Source organism: Prenolepis imparis, unplaced genomic scaffold (assembly GCF_030444845.1).
Source record: "Prenolepis imparis isolate NDT839.2.m4 unplaced genomic scaffold, iyPreImpa1.0 SCAF_9, whole genome shotgun sequence".
NCBI classification, from domain to species: Eukaryota; Metazoa; Arthropoda; class Insecta; order Hymenoptera; family Formicidae; genus Prenolepis; species Prenolepis imparis.
In genome coordinates, this window is record NW_028141167.1 from 13,472,552 (window position 1) to 13,491,684 (window position 19,133).

Below are 19,133 nucleotides of genomic sequence, written 5' to 3' on the forward strand. Positions count from 1 at the left end.
CTCGGTTATTCTAATTCAAGGATAAAATTAAATATATGTATATACCTCAGTCAGAGATTGGAGAAAATAAAAGTAACAAAAAATTGAGAGCTCGGATAAAAAAAAAAGGGAAAATTGTCAAGTTGAAATGAGGGAACGAACGACACGAAATGCTATAAAAGTTTTTTTAATTCTTTTTTCTTGGAACGAAAGCGTTATTTTTTGACCTTTGTATATATCGTGATTTTATTTCGTTATCTCTGGCGTTCATTCGCTACATTCGGTTATTCTCTAGTTCCAGAATTATGCACGATTTGTCGCACTAAACGCGCAATAGGTGAAAGCGAGGTATTTTAATCTCGTCGTGAACATGCGATTATCATCGAAGGAGTTAGAGATCTCTCGCGGAATCTGGGCCATCGCTATCTGTTCGCCGATGCCAAATTCTAGTTATAGTTAGTTGTACTAATAATGGTACTATCGCACATCGAGAGAAAGAGAGGAAGGGGATGAAGAGAGAGCGAGAAAATTGGAATTTCGAAAATCGCACACGATTACGCATATTTGCGTAACTCCAATGTATAAAAAAAAAACTTGCATTTGATTCGAAAATTTCTTAAGAGCATAATCCGCGAAACGGATTTACCGATATATGTATTTATGGCACGTTATGAAAGAGAAAAATTGCAATCCTTCCGTGGAGAAACTCGATTAACGAGAGAGAGTGTCTGGAAAATCGATAGTTAACAATTGAGAAATAGAATTCATTGCGAATTGTTAATCAAAATTGTGTGTGTGTGTTTCAATTCGCAATGCATGAAATATAGTTTTCACGGTTTTATACACATATACACATATGTGTATGTGTGTGTAAAATTAGCTTTTGCACGAAAGAGAAATATACATATAATTTATAAAATGCGAAAAAATAGAACAGTGAGAAGAGATAAAAGAGTCAACAATTCCTATCTTTCACAGTATTCTCGAATTATCCTCGGGCATTTGCTGCCTGCTTCCCTTTTTTTTTTTTTTTGCGTAGCTGTCGACTTAGTTTAGCGAAATCGATCCGCGAACCGGATGCTAATTAAAAACGAGAATTCATTTCGCGTTCGTCCGACGCGATCCTGTGTTGTAATGACGTTAAACAAAACGGGGGACGAATGGCTACGCTAATTTTACAAGTAATTATTTATCGACGGGATACCACCGCATTCCGTAATTGTTAATCATAAACTGCGTTACGTCTAGCTGCACGCTACAGCCGGAATTATATTTTCGTTGTCCTGACAATGCTTTTATATACATCGTGTGTATCTCGTTAAGCAATACTTTTCAACTGGATATTATAAAAAAAATTACTGCCGATATTAATCAGCGTCGCTCTTTTTTCGACATAATCAGGCGCGCGAGTTAATTAACTACTTCTCTATCATATATGTTTATATCTAATTAAAAATATTTCAGTTTGATAAAAACTCACCTTAATCCATCCTCCATGAGCGGTCACCACAACATACAGCAAATACAGATCTATATCCTTCCCATTGATCTTCGGAGACTTCTTGAAGAGCGTCCTGAAATTAAAAAAATTTGATATTAAAGATAGTTTTCTCTCTCTTTTTCCCAACACAAATTAAAATATAATTTTTCCTTTCTTAGGATGTACGATTCTATTGTACACATGCGCAGAATAGTCGTTTAACTTAATTTATGTAGCAAAAAATCTAATATATTCTTGATAATAAAACCCGCATACATATACAGATACATATATACATTGTGTGTATATATATATATATATATATATATATATATATATATAATGCAGAAAAGTGAGAAATATGTATAAAATTTCGCAGTCACAAAATTTCGAATTTAATAGACAATAAAAAGTCGGCGAAAAAAATGGCGTCTATACCTGAAATCCATCAGACGCGAAGTGACGAGTTTCGAAATTTCAACGCACGCTTTGCGAGACGCTACTGTACCTAATTCACATCATTTCCGCGTTCACGCTCACATACATATATATACATACACGCGTGTTAGAAAAATCCACACACTTTGCATAATCACGATGATAAAAAAACACGAACTAAAGACTCATAAATCGCGCGACAACAGAGACTCGACACGTTAATTGACAAAAAAGAATGCATTTACATGGTATAAAAAAATATTATCTATATATATATATATGTAAGAAGAAACTGACGTCTTTCCGCGAAATTTCCTTTCTCGCGCACGTAAAATCGTTATTAGGAGAAACCACGAAAGACGAGAGAATCCGTTGTCCCACGAACTAGACTGAAGTTGGCCGAGGTAGAGATCGGTTCGACCTAACCTCAAAACTCTCGCGCACTCCCGATCATCCACTCGCGTGTCGCGGCGACTTCTGGCTGACCGTCGATCCGGTCGCTCGCGACCGCGAGGGAGCGGGAGGGGGAAGAAGGGGGGAGGGAGAGGGCGAGATTCTCTAAATCCTCGAGATAATAAGCCTAGAAACGCGGGTGGCGCGAAAACACGCTTGACGTTCGAGAAGGATGAAGATCGCGATAATTCGAATCTCCAATTCGCTTACCCTCTCGTCTCGTGGAAGTGTCGGAGGTCCTTGAGGAAGTTCTCCCTCTCCTTCTCGTACGTGACGGGGTCCTTGTTGAGGATCTTGGCCATGTTCCTGGCGACAGGGGTTACGAGTGCGCGCGGGACTATGCGTGCTAATCGGGACGGCGATGTGCTCCGAGTTTACAGGGCACACAGGGGGCAGAGAAGCTGACGAAGGAGGTGCAGCACATGGGCGCGCACGGAGGCACATTTACGCGAGGAGAGTCCTGCCGCTGCTATCTTCTTCGTCGTCGTCGGCGATGCTTCCGCCGTCTTCAGGATAGGACGAGGACGACCGCGGGTCGACACGGGGTCGCGACCCGCACCCGACATCGGGTCGTCTTGTCCTGCGAGAGTCCGAAGTCGGCCGGTGGCCTCTTCGTTATTCCGTCTCTCTCTCTCTCTTCTTTCTTTCTCTCCCCCACCCTCTTCTTTCCTTCCTTCGTCCGCGCGCTCCTCTCTATCGCGCTCTCTCTCTCTCTCTTTCTTTCTCCTCTATCCGTCTCTCACTCGCTCTCGCGCGCGCGAAACGAGACGACGACGGCGGCGGCGGCTCTTTCCTGCCGTACCGCCGCCCCCGGATCGCCTCCTGCTCGTCGCGTAACGGCGTATAAACGCTCTCACGGACGCTCTCGTGTGCGAGAGGGATCCCCTCGTGCGAGGAAAAATCCGAACGCGCCACCGAACAGAGAGAGAGAGAGACACAGTCAGTCGCACTCTCGTCGTTTCTTCTTACGCGGGGGGATGCTCCTTTTTCAACGAGACGTACACGGTATACAAGGTATACAAGACACACAGCACTGGCTCCGCTCCGCTCAGCTTTCGGCACGCAACAAACGCGCCGAACGGCGAAGAGCCTCGTCTACCTCTCTCTCTCTATCTTTCTCTCTCTCTCTCTCTCTCGTAGGCCCCCGATCGATTCACCTGTCACTTGTCAACGAAACTCACGGGATCCGTTGCGCCACGCAGCACGCATCGGCGTCTGGCCTCCGCGTAACACGCCCGAATTCGGCTCCGCGGACTGTACGTGGGGGGGCCCCAGGCCGGCGGACCTCGCGAGTTTTCCACTACTTGTGCCGCGAGAGAGGCGAAGCGCTCGCTTTGCTTGACGTGCGCCCGTATATCAAAATGGCTGCCCGTGCTGCTGCCGCCTGGCATCCATTGGCGAAGCCCCGACCGCCGCCAGGGCCTCAATTTCCCGTAACGCTACCGCCGATCGCTACGAGACGCCGCTGCGCTGCGCGATCTTCACGACGCGCCGACACGGGTACCTCGCCTACCACCGCGCACCACCGTTTCCGCTCGCCACACACGTCGACGGACAGACAGGCAGGCAGGCAGACGCGCGCGCTCTGACGCCCGACGCGACGCTCTACGTCATTTTACTATAATACGGCGCGGAGCTGCTCGAGGCTCAAGGCGCGAGGTAGTAGCGAGTAGAGCGAGAGAGCCCCTCGTAGCCGATTTATCTCGCGCGGGCCTTTTTTTTCACCTTCCGCGACGTAGCCCGTCTACTCGCGCGCGCGACGAAAATCCTGCCGCTCCGCACAGTATTTTTACTTTCAAAATGGACGGGTGCCCCCTCTTCTCTCGCTCTCCCCCTCCCTGCCGCTCGCGCGGCGGTTCGACACGACACTGACTGCCGCCGCCGGCCGCCAGCGGCGCGACTTGCCTCGCCGCGCGCATGCGCCATCTGTCGGCTGCGCGCGCAACTAGCCGCGCGAGGCGCGAAAGGCGGCCCGATTCGAATCGCGATCGCGCATCTCCCAGAAATTTTTCAAAACAAGAAACATTGATTTTTTGTTTTAATTTAAACAAAAAACGTTTTTTTTTTTGTTTTAATTTAAACAAAAAACATTGACTTTTTGTTTAAAACAATGTTTTTTGTTTTATATGCGTTTTTAAGTAAAGCAAGAAAAAAACATGTTTTAAACAAACAAAAAAAAACACTTGACGCTTTGATCTGTGTAAATATATTTTAATTTTTAATAATTATATTTTACTTGCGATTTTTAAACAGTTTTAAACTATTGTTTAATCTTCTTCCCCTATCTTCTTCCCGAGAGAAGCTTCGACTTCACTACGGAAGTTGAAGAGTTCTCGGCGATACGTATTTATAAATTTCTCGTGCGAATCAACTTTCCGGAGACGTTGATTTGCGAATAACGATGCCGTATAAACGTAAAAAGCAACACCGAGGTGACACGCACTTGAAGAAAGGCTGGAGAACGAAGCGAAGAACGAAGGATCTGGACGAGGTATGTCGATTTCTCGCCCCTAACCTCTTTACGCCACGTGGATGGCGTGGTATGAATTTTAGATACGCGATTATAGAACGTGTATCTCTGAATTTTTAGATCGACGAAGATCTGAAGGGAAACGCGGAGAAGCTGTTGAATCAGAAGGTGGACTTTGATAAACCCGGAGCGGCGCAACATTATTGCATTCATTGCGCGTAAGTTCGATATTGTGACATAACCTATAATCTAACCTTTCGCGTCGAAATAATAATATAAAATTGAGCCGTCCTTTAGATTGTCATCCAGAAAATATTAAACTCTGCGCAAAATTACATGTTTTTTTTTCAAATAATCTCTCTGAAAAATAATATTGTGAAATACAACTTTTATGTAAAATATCATATTGCATTTAAAATACATTGCAAAATATATTAAATTTCAACGTGTAAATTAATACTGTATTATTGTTTACAATAGTTGCTTTCCTTTTACACTCAAGTGATACTGAGTCACTCAGTTATGTATTTTATACTCAGATATGGCGTCATTGGTTCAGTGAGTAAAAGGAACGCGCAAGTGAGAAAATATTCTCAATAATCTTAAATCTAGCATTGTAAATTGTATCGTGAGTAATCGTGAGTTTTTAAAGCATAACGACGTCCCGCCACAATAATACAGGTTCATAACTTTACTTTTAATGTGAGTCTATTAAACTCACTAAAGCACATGGTCTCGATCGTGTGCAGAAACTCAGTTGAATCTCACTTTCTCAGCTTCAAAAGGAACGTGCATTCTGAGTTATGACGTCACAAGTGAAAATTATCTGAGTTTTGATGTAAATGGAAAGCAACTAATATATTACATATCGAAATAACATGATTTTATAAAAGCACAAGTGTTCATCTTCATTATCGTTGCCGTAATGCAATATTTCAATGAAATATATTGAACGATATCTTGTTAAAACTATTAAAAATTAAGAAAAATCTTATCGCTTGATTCCAGGAGGTACTTTATAAACGAAACTGCTCTGCACTCTCATTTCTCTACCAAAGTGCATAAACGACGATTGAAGGCCCTCGAAGTGGAGCCATATAGCATCGAAGAATCGGAAAGAGCAGCCAGCAAGGGAAGCTACATCGCCCCGCAAAAACGGAAGATCGAAACTGTAACGCGGGAAGATTTTAATAAGAAAGACACAGACACTGGGCCAAAAGCTAAGGCGATGAAAATAGACGAATAAATTTAATCTATCGTAATAGTTGCTGCATCTTTGTATTTTATAATGTGGGAAAAAATTTAGGAAGCTCGAAACGCAATGATTAATCATCTGTGCAGATTCACGAACGCTTTGCAGCGAACGTGTAGGATCCTAATACACGATGTTCGTCGTAGGACCTTCCTTTCGACGAATTTCAAGAGAGATTACAGTTCGGCGCTATACATTTCCGGTAATAAAGCTTACAAGGCATTCGCATTCCTATCCCCGTACCTGGATTGCGAAGAGAGATTCGCCGATATGGAGAAGCTGCGGAAGGAACTAGTATTACGTGGGATGAATGATGTGGATGTTGTTCAATTGAAGAATGCGTGGGATTTCTATCTGAAGATGGTCGCGGACAGAAGCGCTTTGGAGGCTAACAATTCTGAACTCGCGGGTCGCGTGAGAAGTTTACTCGAAAGTTCCGAACGTACTGCTGAGCAAGAGCAAGAGGTCCTCAAATTGCGTACACAGTTGAATATTATACGGCAAGACTTGAAGACGATGAAAGAAGCGATCTGGGAGCTGGACGAAGATGTGATGGAGAGAATCTTGAAATTACCAAACGAGTTGGACCCAAGAATTCCCGTCGACGAATCAGTAGTGCTGAAGAGCGTCGGCAGCGCGCTCGAATTGTTCCAGGAAGACAGGAAGAGTCACATTGACATCGGGACGAGCCTAGATCTACTGGAATACAAGAATCCTATGCATTATTATCTATGCAACGACGCGGCCTTGTTCGAGCTCGCCGTGCTGGCGCACGCGGGTAAAATCTTCGGCGAAAACGACATGGTCAGGATAGTGGGGACCGATTTCAGTCGTAGCCTCGTGGTGGAAGCCTCTGGCTTGAATCACGAGGACCCCACGGCCGCCTTCACACTGGAGAATCACAACGAGGTCGAGAGGGGCTCGCCGAATCGCATGCATCTGGTTGGCGGCGCGAGTCTGGTCTCTTTCCTGATACTACACACGAAGCAGCTGATAAATCCCAATCAGTTCCCGCTCAAGTACTTCACCACCGGCAGACAGTACACGCCGGTACCACGTAATGCGCACGCGTGCGGTTTGTTCACGGCTTGCCAGGCATCCGTGGCGCACGCGTTCGTCGTGGTGAAGGACGCGAGAAGCGAGGAGTACGAGACTCGGTTCGACGAACTCCTGGAGAACGTGTGCAGATTGTACGACGATCTGGGCGTTCATTATCGCGTCGTCATGCGATCCGCGTCCGAGTTACAGCCTTGCGAGAGCCTACGCGTGTCCTTCGAGATGTGGTCGCCGTTCGCGAATCAGTATGTTGAGATCGGCCACGTGTCCGCGTACGGTACTTATTTCAGCAAGAGATTACTCATCACCTATCAAATGCCACGAGGCAGGGACTTTCCCGCGATGATATCCGGTACCGTTCTCTCCGTTCCGCGTCTGCTAGCTTGCATGCTCGAACAGAATCCCGACAAATTCGTGATTCCACCGAAGATAGCCGAACTTGTGCCTTCGGACGACTATACGGATACATAAATTAATATGCTATGTAAATAAGTAATTAGAGAAATTGTCCATATTGCTATCAATATGTTGTAAAGTGTTGTATAAACTTTTTTCCCGACTAAGGAAGAAAGTTTAATGTTTTTCTGAAATATGTAGGAATGTGATATCGATTGACAATATAGAAGTTGTAAAAAGGCACAGTTTCAGTTTATAATTTTCATCGGTAATATGTATTAACGAAATAATAAATGCTGAAGTACACCTACGTTACTTGGCTTTTATATAAAGCGTAAGTGCCAATTATATGTCCCTGTTGTCCTAGGTTGCTATTTTAACAAGATATCGATCGATGTAATGCAAAACTTCGAAAGCGACTTCCACCATGATAAGAATGATTATCATCCACTCCAAACGAACGTGATGACGGTCACTCAAGTGCGACGATAAAATGCTCACCAGTTCAACACAATGATTTAATCTCTCATTCATCACCTGCGCAAAAGATATATATTATAAAAAAAGATATTGTATAAAAAAAATAGAATATATCAAGTAGCAAACTGACGTCATTTTGACGCCTATGACGTCAAAATGAAGTACGTTTGCTATCTGGCATCTGTTTATATATATATATGATAGATAATGATCAAGATAAAGTTAATCTATTTTTTTAAATAACACTTACTCTCGTACGTTTTGCGATACTAAAGTATCCGCAGATTTGTTGATACAACTTTTCCAGGTCGTCTCGTTCCCAGTAAAAATCTGGCGTATCTAACAGATCCGAGCTCAGATTAATCCGATGTCTGAGAGCGAACAGTTCGCCCTGTTTCCTCAACACCTCCTGCTGCGTCATCTGAAGCTTCCTTCCGGCTTTCAGATCTTCCGTGACAAATTCGATCGAATCGACGTAACGATTCAACGATGCCTCCCATATGCCTAAATTGACAGATTGCGCCATGGCATTAGAGAATGTATACTTGTCCAACTTGTCCCAGTTTCCAGTGTCTCGCGCCAAAACAATGTCGCCGTCCTTCAGATGACTCTTCCTATTAAGGAGATTTCGCAAATAAAATTAGTAAATTTACTAATTAATAAATATTACTGAATTTATTTCTCAAGACATATTTGTTTTGTTTTTTTAATTTGCTGTTTATATTTAATTTCAAAAATGGAACTACGAATATGTGAAATTAAATAATTAAATTAATAATTACAAATTTAATTTAATTAAATAATTTTATATATATACATATAATGTGTTTTTTTTATGAAAGCAATTAATAATGAAAATAGAGATACCCGGAATCCGCATAAGTGTAATGCATCAACTCGCTTTCGGTATGAATCAGCTCTTTCATGTAACGATTCTGCTCGTAATTTCTCAAAAACTGCAATAGGTTGCCACACTCGAGATCGGAAATATTCCACATAACAATGCTACCCTCTCGAAAGAAAAAGATCTCTCGTGGTTCGTGTCCCACTTCGTACTTTGCCACCGCATGTATAACATCAGGTAAGGCTGTGAAAAAAGTAAAGAACACAATATAAATTAAATTTTAATTAATTCCTGAATTAATGGACTGGAAAAAATTTATAGTTACTTTAAAAGATAAAATAAAAAATTAATAAATTTGATTTTTTACAATGTATATTATTTTATTCTGGAACTTGGAGACAGAACTGATGATCACTGATGATGTTGAAATTCAGATTCAGATTGTGAAGAAATAGAAAAGGTGATTTCAGATTGTTTAGATTTTTTGTTCCATACATAAATGAGAAAAAAATCTTATATATAAATCTTAAATAGCGACAGCCAAAAAAATGAGCGAAGAAAACATTCACAAATGTATACATAAAACATCAGCTGCCAATAGTGTCGATTAAAAAAAATTATCGCAAATACACGTGCTTTCGAAGGTCAGCGCCTATCGAGAGATAACATAAAAAACGATATAGAATAAAATTTCGAATTAAAACGAGATAATAGACTATCTAATAATTAAGAAGTTTATGTTATAATAAAGAATCGCGGTAGGGATATATATATAACAATATTCTAATTTATTACTTTTCTTAATCCAAATATAAAAATGTATATACAAAATATAGTCATACAAAAATATCAAACTCTCCTTATGGCAGGCAATATTTCGCTTCGAGAGGAAGCAACGAGAAGGAATGATATCGCAACATAATAGCTGCATAATATATAATATAATTTGCGCTTTCCACATGTTATAATATACTTTAATCTATCAAAAACGGACTGTCGCAAGCACCTAAACCAGTCGCTACACCGCCTTCGTTATCAATCGGCAATTTCGTCCTTAACATATGACCGCCCTGTTTATTGACAATAATATTTTTATCATCTCCAATAATAACGCCGAATATGCCTAATTCCGAGACAAACTCTTTCGTCTCTACGTCCACGTTAGTTCCAGGTTTCACGACGTAGTTTTCATGCACCGGCGGATAAATCCGATCCATGAGAATCCAAGCTACTCGAGTTCGCTCGGATTTAACGGATTCTAAGAAGTTTTTGATGTCCGTCCCGTACAAATTGTTGCAACCGCCTTCTCTCTGCGGCTTCAACACGAAACGCTGAGGCTCCGAGATTCCCATTTCTACAGCTACATTCCCATGTTCGTCAAAGTCCAGCGGATATAGACCTGAAATAATTAATAAAAATCATATAATTTGATTTTACAGAAAACATGTAATTAAGTTCATAAATATATTTTCAATAATTCTTATATTATCAATATTAGACTCGTAACATCTTTCTGTAGCTTATTGTTAGAGTTCAAAGAACAGAATCTTACATATTTCTTGTACATTTATATGTAAATATACAAGAAAGGGCAATTATATACCAGTAAATATTTCCTTGACTTTCATCGCCGTTTTTTCGTCCTTTAAGAAACGCGCGACCATGCCAGGCTTCGCGAGAGTCTGTTGAACTTTCTTTGTACCGGCCAAGTGATACTGAATGCTCGGACATTTGATCGCCAATGACCTCTCAATCAGCAATCTCGCGTCCCATTCATTTTTCGTGTGATATTGTCCGGGCTCGTAGCCGCATCTGTAGTAGACTACAGACACAATATAATCGTTCACTGTTAATTCCTTGTCGGGGCCCAGTCTCGCGGTGGCCGCCAATTGCGTCAAATTTCTGCGAATCACCTTTACATTTGGATTCTGCTTTCGTATCTCAAACTCGTGGAAACGCTGATCGCAGATATTATACGTGACGTCCTCGACAACGAATAAAATGACAGCCCTGCAAATAATTTTACGTCTTTAGACACATGAAAGAACTGAGAAATTTCAGTCAAATAAGAATAAAAAATTGTTATATGAAAAAATTTAAAAAAAATAAAATTACAAAATCTATGATAAGAGAGAATGGATCAAGAAAAAAGGTTGGACAAATGGTAATAAATTTTATAAAATAATGTATAGAAATTTATAAACATACCGCGGATTGCCGTACAAGTTCCATGCTTCTATCATGCCTGAGCATAGTGTTTGCAGCGCATTGTTCTCAGGAAGATTGTTCAATTCGGTCGTATATCCGAGTTCTTGCAAGACAAATGTATGTAACTGCGTAGATGCGGGTCCCAGCCAACCAAATCCTGAGGCAATTGTATTTATCTCAACCTGTTTCCAACAGCAGTGCGGCTTAAGTGTCTTCTTGGTGTCTTTCTTGGTATCGTTTCTTCTACAGCTTGTATCCAGCATCAGATCTGAGCGTAATATACCGAGGGATACTTTCTGAGCAGCCCCTTCTTCACGAATAGTCTCATAAATGTCAAATAGGTTTCTAGTGAAATCGTCAACCTTTAGAGTCTCTTCCAAGGTCTCCTTCAGAAAGTCATAATCATGAGCCACTCTGTGTATGAGCATGTTTAAAGTGATCTGAATGTCGCAAGCGTTTTGGAACTCTTCTCGTGGAAATGGCGATGGCAAGAGCATGAATGGCGCAAATTGCAAGACATCTCTGTTGAAATTGATCTTCGATCTCAAGCACATCCCATGCATGAGGGCCCAATCCTTCGCCTTCTCAATCAGGCCTTCCAATTCTTTTCTTGAAATATTTAGCGAGATGGGCAATTTCATTATTGCTTGCATGTCTCCATCCATTTTTCCCAAGCTAGACTATATGATTAATCTTCAAACTTTTAGGAATAGACTGTGCTCCTATTATTATATACTTAATTTTTTTTGTACTTCCAATTAGAAGATCAGAGAGTTTGATGGAAGGTCGAACACAAGCTTTGTTTTTATTATATCAACAGATCAAAATGCTCATATTGTAATTGTATGTACAAGAGTTTTTTTTTCCCACACAAAAATGTGAATACTCAGTGCAATAAAAATAATAACAATCACTTCACTGCATTTGATTATCACTTACTTCACTTCGCTTTGAAATGTGATTAACTTGACGCGTAATTATTTCTTTATCGAGACGATATCAGACGCGTTGATCGATCTTGAAGAATAACCATGACATTCGTAGGTTATCAATGTATACAATGATTGATATGGATGATATGGATGAATCCCATGTGCTAAAATTAAAACAACCGGCAGTTTACAGCAGCTGACAGTAACTGACGATTTTGGCCGATCGTCTCCGCTTTATACGAGTCAAATTAAACGTAAACAGCTGATGATTGAAATGAATGGACCAATCAGAATTCTTAAAAATCGATATACTCGGTGACACGTAAAAACGGATATATATTGCTCAAGATTTCGTGTAATCTTGCAATCGTTTAGGTGCAAATTCATGGGACGCTGAAAACCAGCGTTCAACGTCGTCGCGTGACGTCACTTTGACGCTAACGTCAAGAGGAAGAAGTTGGATTATCTCAACTTTAAGCGTCAAACAGTAGCAGTATAGCAGTATCAAACAATAATATAACAAGTTGAAAATAAGAAATGAATATGGAAAATGTAAGGCCCTGCGCACAATAGGAAAAATATTAGGAATAGGAATAAATATTAAGCATTAACCTTCCTGTACATTACAAAAGTACAAGCAATAGGAACAGAAAATAGAAAATATTCATCAATAGAAGCAAAGAATATCTATTGTTATCCCCAATATCTATCTTCTGTTGATGCATGGATATTTTTATTCCCTCTTCTTATTGTCTATACTTTTGTATTGTGCAGTAGGCCTAATGCTTAATATTTATTCCTATTCCTAATATTTTTTCTATTGTGCGCAGGGCCTAAGTAAAACATCATTTTCATTATTAATATATAATTTTTTTAAAATACTTTAATTACAGAAATGATGTCAATGCAGAATAAAGTTTGTTAAAATATAATTTTTATATATAATCTAAAATATAATACTATATATATATATATATATATAATTTTATTATTATTCAATTTTTAAATGTTATTGTTCATAACTTAAATACACGCGTATACTATATATTAATAAATATATGTATAAAATTTAACGCTGCACCCCTTTTCATAACTTTGCGCTATCCAGCGTCAACTTTGATCACGTGACCTGTCTTGACGCTGAAAATGAGCGTCGAGCGTCAGCATGAAAAGGTACCTTTAGCATCGATATTATTTGGCAAAAATTTCGAAATAAAAATATCAAGAAATTTTGTTAAAAATACTTACAATTCGTGGACGTAGATATTTTACTGGGAACATAAAGTTGTTGATCCAGCAGGCCATAAGCTAAAGCTTCTAAATTATACTCTTCTGCTGTGGCTAAAGCCTTTACATTCCATGCCTAATAAAGAGAAATCTTTTTATATATATATATATATATATATATATATATATATAATATATACAAATTATACATATGCATTATATATATATATTATTTTATATATCTTTATCATATATCTTTTTTAAATATATATTTTTCTGTTTTTTATATACATTACATACATTATTACAGATTTGCGAGGCAATATTTTAATTTCTAACACTGAAATAAACTCACATTAGGTTTTGGAACCGTGTCGTCGATTACAGCCTTATTTCTTCTTGATCTCTTTTTTATTTGTAATGTAGATATGCTTTCTACGACATCAGTTGTATTTTCTTTCAATTTATTTTTCTGAAGCTGTAAAATTGTAGAACTGTGAAAAAGTCTCCTGTGAATTTTGCACACATGTGTAGGAAACTCTGTCTGCACCACCGCTGGCTTTATTTCCAAGGCAGTTAAACTTGTTGCGATTCCCCAGCAAGCATCAATGTTAATTTTACTTCTGCAGCTTGATAACACAAGTCTATGAATGATAGCGAGGCTCATTTTATCAGATTTTTGTATAGTCAAAAATACACACTATTATAAACTGCACTATTCTTGTGCGTTAAACAATATATATTTTTCTACAAATACTCCTCAGTTTAAGTAAATCAAATGAAACGAATACAATTGCAAAAATTATTAACACAACACACGTACAATAATTGTCATCTCCAAACACAAAGTTCATTGATCACTAACATTGTTCGTCAATACTGCATCAATGATCAGTTATTAAAATGATCAGTCTTTTAAATTACTTGTCAAACTACATATACAATATATTTTTTCGCGTTTACATTATATATCTGCATGCAATGCACATTTCTTTGCAATAAACTGAGGTTATGTTATAAGTGATAGGTTATGGACATTTTTTGAAACTTTCTGGATTTTGCAATATCGTGCAACTGTTACCTTCATAAAGTTGTTGATTATACTAAGATAGATATTATATAAAAGCTGTCTGACAGCACTTGATGATTTTGCAATATTAATATTTATTAATATATAAATAGTTTACTATATTATTAAAATTTATTATATATATATTTTTTTAGTAAATTTTAAATATTACAGGCAAATATTTTATATATATTAATTTGGATCAATTAATTATTTAATTTAATAGCGAGTTAATTTTTATAAAAAATATAGAAATAATGGAATCTAATATTAAATCTAAATTAAAGATAAAATTTATCTTTATTTACAAGATGAAAATTATTCATTATTTTATTTCTTTTGATATTAAAATTATTACACATCTCTAATGGAATCTTTTCTTTCTTAAAATAAATAAAAATCAATGCTTTTTTATATATATTTGATAAAGAGGTTATTACTCACATTAATTCCTTGCGTTTGTCTAATTTGAATAATAATTAAGTAGATAATATGAGCTGCCGATTTATAATGTATATTATAATTAAATAAAGAAGCTATAAAACCAGAGAATTTATCTCATGAAATTAAAATTTGAATTGATTACAAATTCTCCGAGTAAGGGTGAGGGTGAAAACTCATGCAGCGGAATAGCAGAACGCGGAACGAGAGCGGAACTAATCAGAACCGTTCCTCGTTTCCTTTACGCGGAATTGAATGTTCTGATTGGTTCCGCTCTCGTTCCGCGTTCTGCTATTCCGCTGCATGGGTTCGCCCTGATATTTTCCTCGTAACGCGTATCGCGTAACCAATCAGAACATTCAATTCCGCGTAAAGGAAACGAGGAACGGCTCTGATTGGTTCCGCTCTCGTTCCGCGTTCTGCTATTCCGCTGCATGGGTTCGCACCCTGAAAACTGAAAACCCATGCAGCGGAATAGCAGAACGCGGAACAAGAGCGGAACCAATCAGAACATTCAATTCCGCGTAAAGGAAACGCGGAACGGCTCTGATTGGTTCCGCTCTCGTTCCGCGTTCTGCTATTCCGCTGCATGGGTTTTCACCCTAATTTGGTTGACCAATCAGAACGAAGGAAGCAAAGATCTCTTCATCCCGATTGGTCGATCGAATAATTTATAAATCGAGGCACCAAAGTACATCTAAGGCCGGTATTCATAGTCTTATATTTAAGAATGTCTTAAGTACAATCTTAAGATGTGATTAACCAATCACAGAGCCGTATTTGCATCTTAAGACATTACTTAAGACGGTCTTGAAATAAGAACGGACTATGAATACCGGCCTAAGTGCACCAAAAAAATAATAATTAAATATAATATGATAAGCTGGAGATTTATTATGTAATATAATTATTATATAAAGTCAGAAAATTTATATATGAATAAAATTAAAATATGAATTGAAACGAAAAAAGCAAAGATCTCTTCATCCCGATCGAATAATTTATAAATCGAGTGCACCAAAGTACATCTCAAGTGCACCAAAGCTTCCGAAAAAGTGGAGCAAACCGGAAGTTGCACTTCTCTTGTGTTCGACACGTGAAGTGTGTTAACGTGCTGGTTCAGCGCTGATCAGTTTTATTCGATACAAATTGGTTATCTCGACCAGTACGAGAATTCAATCATGGTAAATGATTAATATGACACCGATTAATATTTGTAATATGAAATTTGTTATAGTGATAGTATATTTAACTTCTAAAAATCACATCGAATACTGAATTATTGGTTAGGTGTTTCTCACCGAAGCTAGGGCGGTTCTTAAAGTTCAAATAATCGTATACAATAATGTTGCATATATTTTTTAGCACAAAATTGCGAGATTATTATCAATACATCGTGTACAAATTAATATAATCTATTAAAATCAATGTGTTTTTTTTTTGTTTCTATTTCCTAGGCTACAACCAAGGTGGATAATCCTGAAAAGCCAGGGCAGGAAGTCACTCCCATTCATCGTATTAGAATCACTCTCACGTCTCGCAATGTTCGGTCCCTCGAAAAAGGTAAATATAAGTTTAATAAATGCTATTATTTATTTTGTTAATTTACAGTAAAACTTTGGAAGCGAATAAACAGCGTATAATTTGGAATACAAGCTTAATGCGGTATAAATAACTCAGCATTCATTCTTTTTTAGTATGTGCTGAATTAATCAATGGAGCGAAGAAACAAAAGTTGAAGGTCAAGGGACCTGTTCGCATGCCAACAAAGATTTTGAGAATAACCACTCGCAAAACACCCTGCGGTGAGGGTTCAAAGACGTGGGATCGTTTCCAGATGCGAATTCACAAGAGAGTTATCGATTTGTATTCGCCATCAGAAATCGTGAAACAAATCACAAGCATTTCAATCGAGCCTGGTGTAGAGGTGGAAGTGACGATTGCTAATGAATAAACAATGTCATTAAAACTGTATACAAAGTTTTAATAAAAATATTTTTAAAAACTGGAGTTGTGCTCTGTAGATTTTTTACATATCACAATTACAAAAAATGAAGCTTAATGCAATTTGACGTTTTTCATATTAATAAGTGCACACTTTTCTTTTCATGATTTGCAAAGAATTATTTTTCCAGATATATTAAATACATCTATTAAATGTGTAATATTGAATAATTTATCAAACTTGACAGCTGCCTTCAGATCATTTATTATATATCAATTCAGTAAAAAACTTCATTTTCGTATAAATTACAATTGGATTAATTTTTACAGCTTTAATTTTCGTATTTATTTAAAGAACCTAAATATGTTTAACGAAGAATAAAGTATAGAATAGTTTATTAAAGTTTAGCTATATAATAAAAAAAAAAAATACATGCAAATATCTGTCCATTTATCAAATATGTACTTTATTATTCGAATATATATATATTCAATTTTCATCCTCAGACAAATCTTCCTCTTTATCATTATGCTCCGCGCCCCTATTATTATATTCCACTTTGTTGTTCTGCTCAGTTCCTTCGCCGCCGCTGAAATCGCCTTCCAGTCCCTCCACTTCCTCTTCGTCGTCGTCGCCAGCAACTTCCGCATTTTCAAGTTCCGCTCGTTCCATTTGTCGCGCCAGTTCCGCCTCATCCGTCGCGGTGACAACCTTTGGCTGAGCAAAAAAAAAGTAGATTTTTACTTGCAGCACGTTGAAAACGTTAGGGACTCGGACAAGCATTCTTCATTTGAGAAACTTACTCCCATTTGAACATTGAATACACCTCCGAGGGACGTTATTTTACACTGAATAACTTCGATTGCGTCGCTTAAAGCCTTTAATCCGTCCTGTTTTTCCGGCGTCGATGTTGTCATAACTGAAATTAATTGATAAGATACAATATTATTATTTAATATACTTTGGATAAAATAGAATATTAAATAATTTATAATACACACATATATATATATATATATTCATGATTTTTTTTTTAAAGATAATATAGGACATACCGTACAAGGGAGGAGCGATTAAATTGATTTTTATGGGAAGTTCATCGGTGGAGAGAGCTAAGCCAGCCTTCAATGCAGTCTTTACAGCGTCGATACCTTCATAACCGTAACAAGCTACTTCCACATCCGCTCTAATTTTGACTGCTTGCGAGGTGAGTTTCCGTTTGATATTATTTAACAATACTTCTTTCGTGTGTTCATCAAGGCCACATTCTGCTAAAATGGAAGGATCCCTAGAAAAATTGTTTATATTCATAAACACATTTTTTCAGAGAGCCAACTATATTTTATCGTACGCAGCTGATTTCTTCTTACAATACTGATTGCTTGAAGAAATCATAAGCAGACGCTTTCTGTTTCTTATATTTCTCCTCAAAATGCCAGGCTGTCTTCTGATACAGTTCTTCTAATTGATCATCGTTATCGTAATGCAACAATTCTGCTACATGTCTTAAAATTGAATTAACAGCTTTAGCCTTGGCGTATCTCTCTGTACACTTTTCCACATCCTCGGCGGATACACGACGCTTGCTCAGATCGATGTAACCTTTTTTAAAATTTATATATATATATATATATTGTAAATATTGTATCACACAAATTGATAGAATTTGGCAAATTGTAATTACCTTTCTCTTTATCCACTCGAATAACGACGACCGGTTCGGTTTTGCCTACTCGAATAAGTTTGTTAATAGACCTAATACGTCTCCTGGACAGTTCAGAGAGCAGAATCATGCCCTCAATGTTGTTGTACTCCAATAGGTGCACGTAGGCACCCATTTCAGCTATACTGCGCACATTTACCATCACCACATCTTCCACTTCTGGATATTTTTCTTTATAAAATCGACACGACAGTACCATATTTGCTAAAAAAAATAAAAATATGAAACTTAAATTTCATTAACATATATAGATGTTAACCTCAACGTACAATATGCAGTGTCAGAAATGATATCTCGGAGTAAACAGATCAAGTGTGGAAAATAACCTAAGTAAATACCATTTTTAAAAAATTCTACTAACAACAATGGCGAATAAGAGGGCGGAAAAGTTCGTAGATGAAATGTTTATTGAAAAAAATGGAATAAAGAAAAAACTAATAGGTTAATTTTTGTAGGTTAGCATTCGGAAAGCTGGTCGAAGAAAAGTGTCAATACTGTTCCGCGAATTACCTAAATAAGTATACTCGCGCAATGATAAATCCTTCTTCTATTTTTACCAGCTTGGAGATGTAAACAATTATATATATTAGATACTCTTTTTCCCTTTATTCGCGGATTTTCGTCCTCTTACGGGACGCAACACCACGTTTCGCTGCGAACTGTCGACATTTTGATCTTCGGCGACGAGTTTAAATGAACTCGGCGTTTCGATTCGTCTCCCACAGATGGCGCTAGTGCTT

At 38.1% G+C, this 19,133-nt stretch overlaps 7 protein-coding genes across 14 annotated transcripts in view; 3 read left to right on the forward strand and 4 right to left on the reverse strand.

Annotated features, from left to right (window-relative positions):
- The window catches only part of Bap170 (Brahma associated protein 170kD), a 52,540-nt gene extending 48,402 nt beyond the window's left edge, over positions 1–4,138 (reverse strand). For 7 of the 8 annotated variants that reach the window (XM_083046709.1, XM_083046708.1, XM_083046710.1 and 4 more), the window contains exons 1-2: positions 2,561–4,138; positions 1,460–1,553 (exon numbers count right to left, since the gene is read on the reverse strand). In XM_083046709.1, coding sequence (XP_082902835.1) covers positions 1,460–1,553; positions 2,561–2,652 — 186 coding nt within the window. In that variant the 5' untranslated portion in view covers positions 2,653–4,138. Of the gene's footprint in view, positions 1–1,459; positions 1,554–1,897; positions 2,363–2,560 lie in introns of those variants that run through there. The other variant, XM_083046705.1, reaches the window with a different exon arrangement.
- Positions 4,139–4,631: 493 nt separating this feature from the next.
- On the forward strand, positions 4,632–6,066 carry LOC145940440 (zinc finger protein 593 homolog). The gene is made up of 3 exons (XM_083045605.1): positions 4,632–4,841; positions 4,941–5,038; positions 5,829–6,066. Exons 1-3 carry the CDS (start codon positions 4,752–4,754, stop codon positions 6,064–6,066), a joined length of 426 nt encoding a protein of 141 aa, XP_082901731.1. The 5' UTR covers positions 4,632–4,751.
- A 75-nt stretch (positions 6,067–6,141) lies between these two features.
- Positions 6,142–7,834, forward strand: LOC145940438 (serine--tRNA synthetase-like protein Slimp). Its single transcript, XM_083045603.1, has one exon. The coding sequence runs from the start codon at positions 6,142–6,144 to the stop codon at positions 7,597–7,599; it is 1,458 nt and encodes a 485-aa protein (XP_082901729.1). The 3' UTR covers positions 7,600–7,834.
- On the reverse strand, positions 7,771–12,614 carry LOC145940441 (glutathione synthetase). The gene is made up of 6 exons (XM_083045606.1): positions 11,057–12,614; positions 10,452–10,858; positions 9,855–10,247; positions 8,872–9,091; positions 8,255–8,618; positions 7,771–8,061 (listed from the first exon to the last, which is right to left on the reverse strand). Exons 1-6 carry the CDS (start codon positions 11,719–11,721, stop codon positions 7,888–7,890), a joined length of 2,223 nt encoding a protein of 740 aa, XP_082901732.1. The 5' UTR covers positions 11,722–12,614; the 3' UTR covers positions 7,771–7,887.
- A 344-nt stretch (positions 12,615–12,958) lies between these two features.
- On the reverse strand, positions 12,959–14,306 carry LOC145940439 (uncharacterized). Its single transcript, XM_083045604.1, has 3 exons — positions 13,571–14,306; positions 13,237–13,351; positions 12,959–13,128 (listed from the first exon to the last, which is right to left on the reverse strand). The coding sequence occupies exons 1-3, from the start codon at positions 13,880–13,882 to the stop codon at positions 13,109–13,111; spliced, it is 447 nt and encodes a 148-aa protein (XP_082901730.1). The 5' UTR covers positions 13,883–14,306; the 3' UTR covers positions 12,959–13,108.
- Positions 14,307–15,772: 1,466 nt separating this feature from the next.
- On the forward strand, positions 15,773–16,735 carry Rps20 (ribosomal protein S20). Its single transcript, XM_083045968.1, has 3 exons — positions 15,773–15,909; positions 16,183–16,288; positions 16,423–16,735. The coding sequence occupies exons 1-3, from the start codon at positions 15,907–15,909 to the stop codon at positions 16,677–16,679; spliced, it is 366 nt and encodes a 121-aa protein (XP_082902094.1). The 5' UTR covers positions 15,773–15,906; the 3' UTR covers positions 16,680–16,735.
- Positions 16,736–16,918: 183 nt separating this feature from the next.
- On the reverse strand, positions 16,919–19,068 carry Eif2alpha (eukaryotic translation initiation factor 2 subunit alpha). The gene is made up of 6 exons (XM_083045967.1): positions 18,904–19,068; positions 18,355–18,597; positions 18,041–18,272; positions 17,726–17,958; positions 17,474–17,589; positions 16,919–17,387 (listed from the first exon to the last, which is right to left on the reverse strand). The coding sequence occupies exons 2-6, from the start codon at positions 18,590–18,592 to the stop codon at positions 17,160–17,162; spliced, it is 1,047 nt and encodes a 348-aa protein (XP_082902093.1). The 5' UTR covers positions 18,593–18,597; positions 18,904–19,068; the 3' UTR covers positions 16,919–17,159.
- Positions 19,069–19,133: the final 65 nt, after the last annotated feature.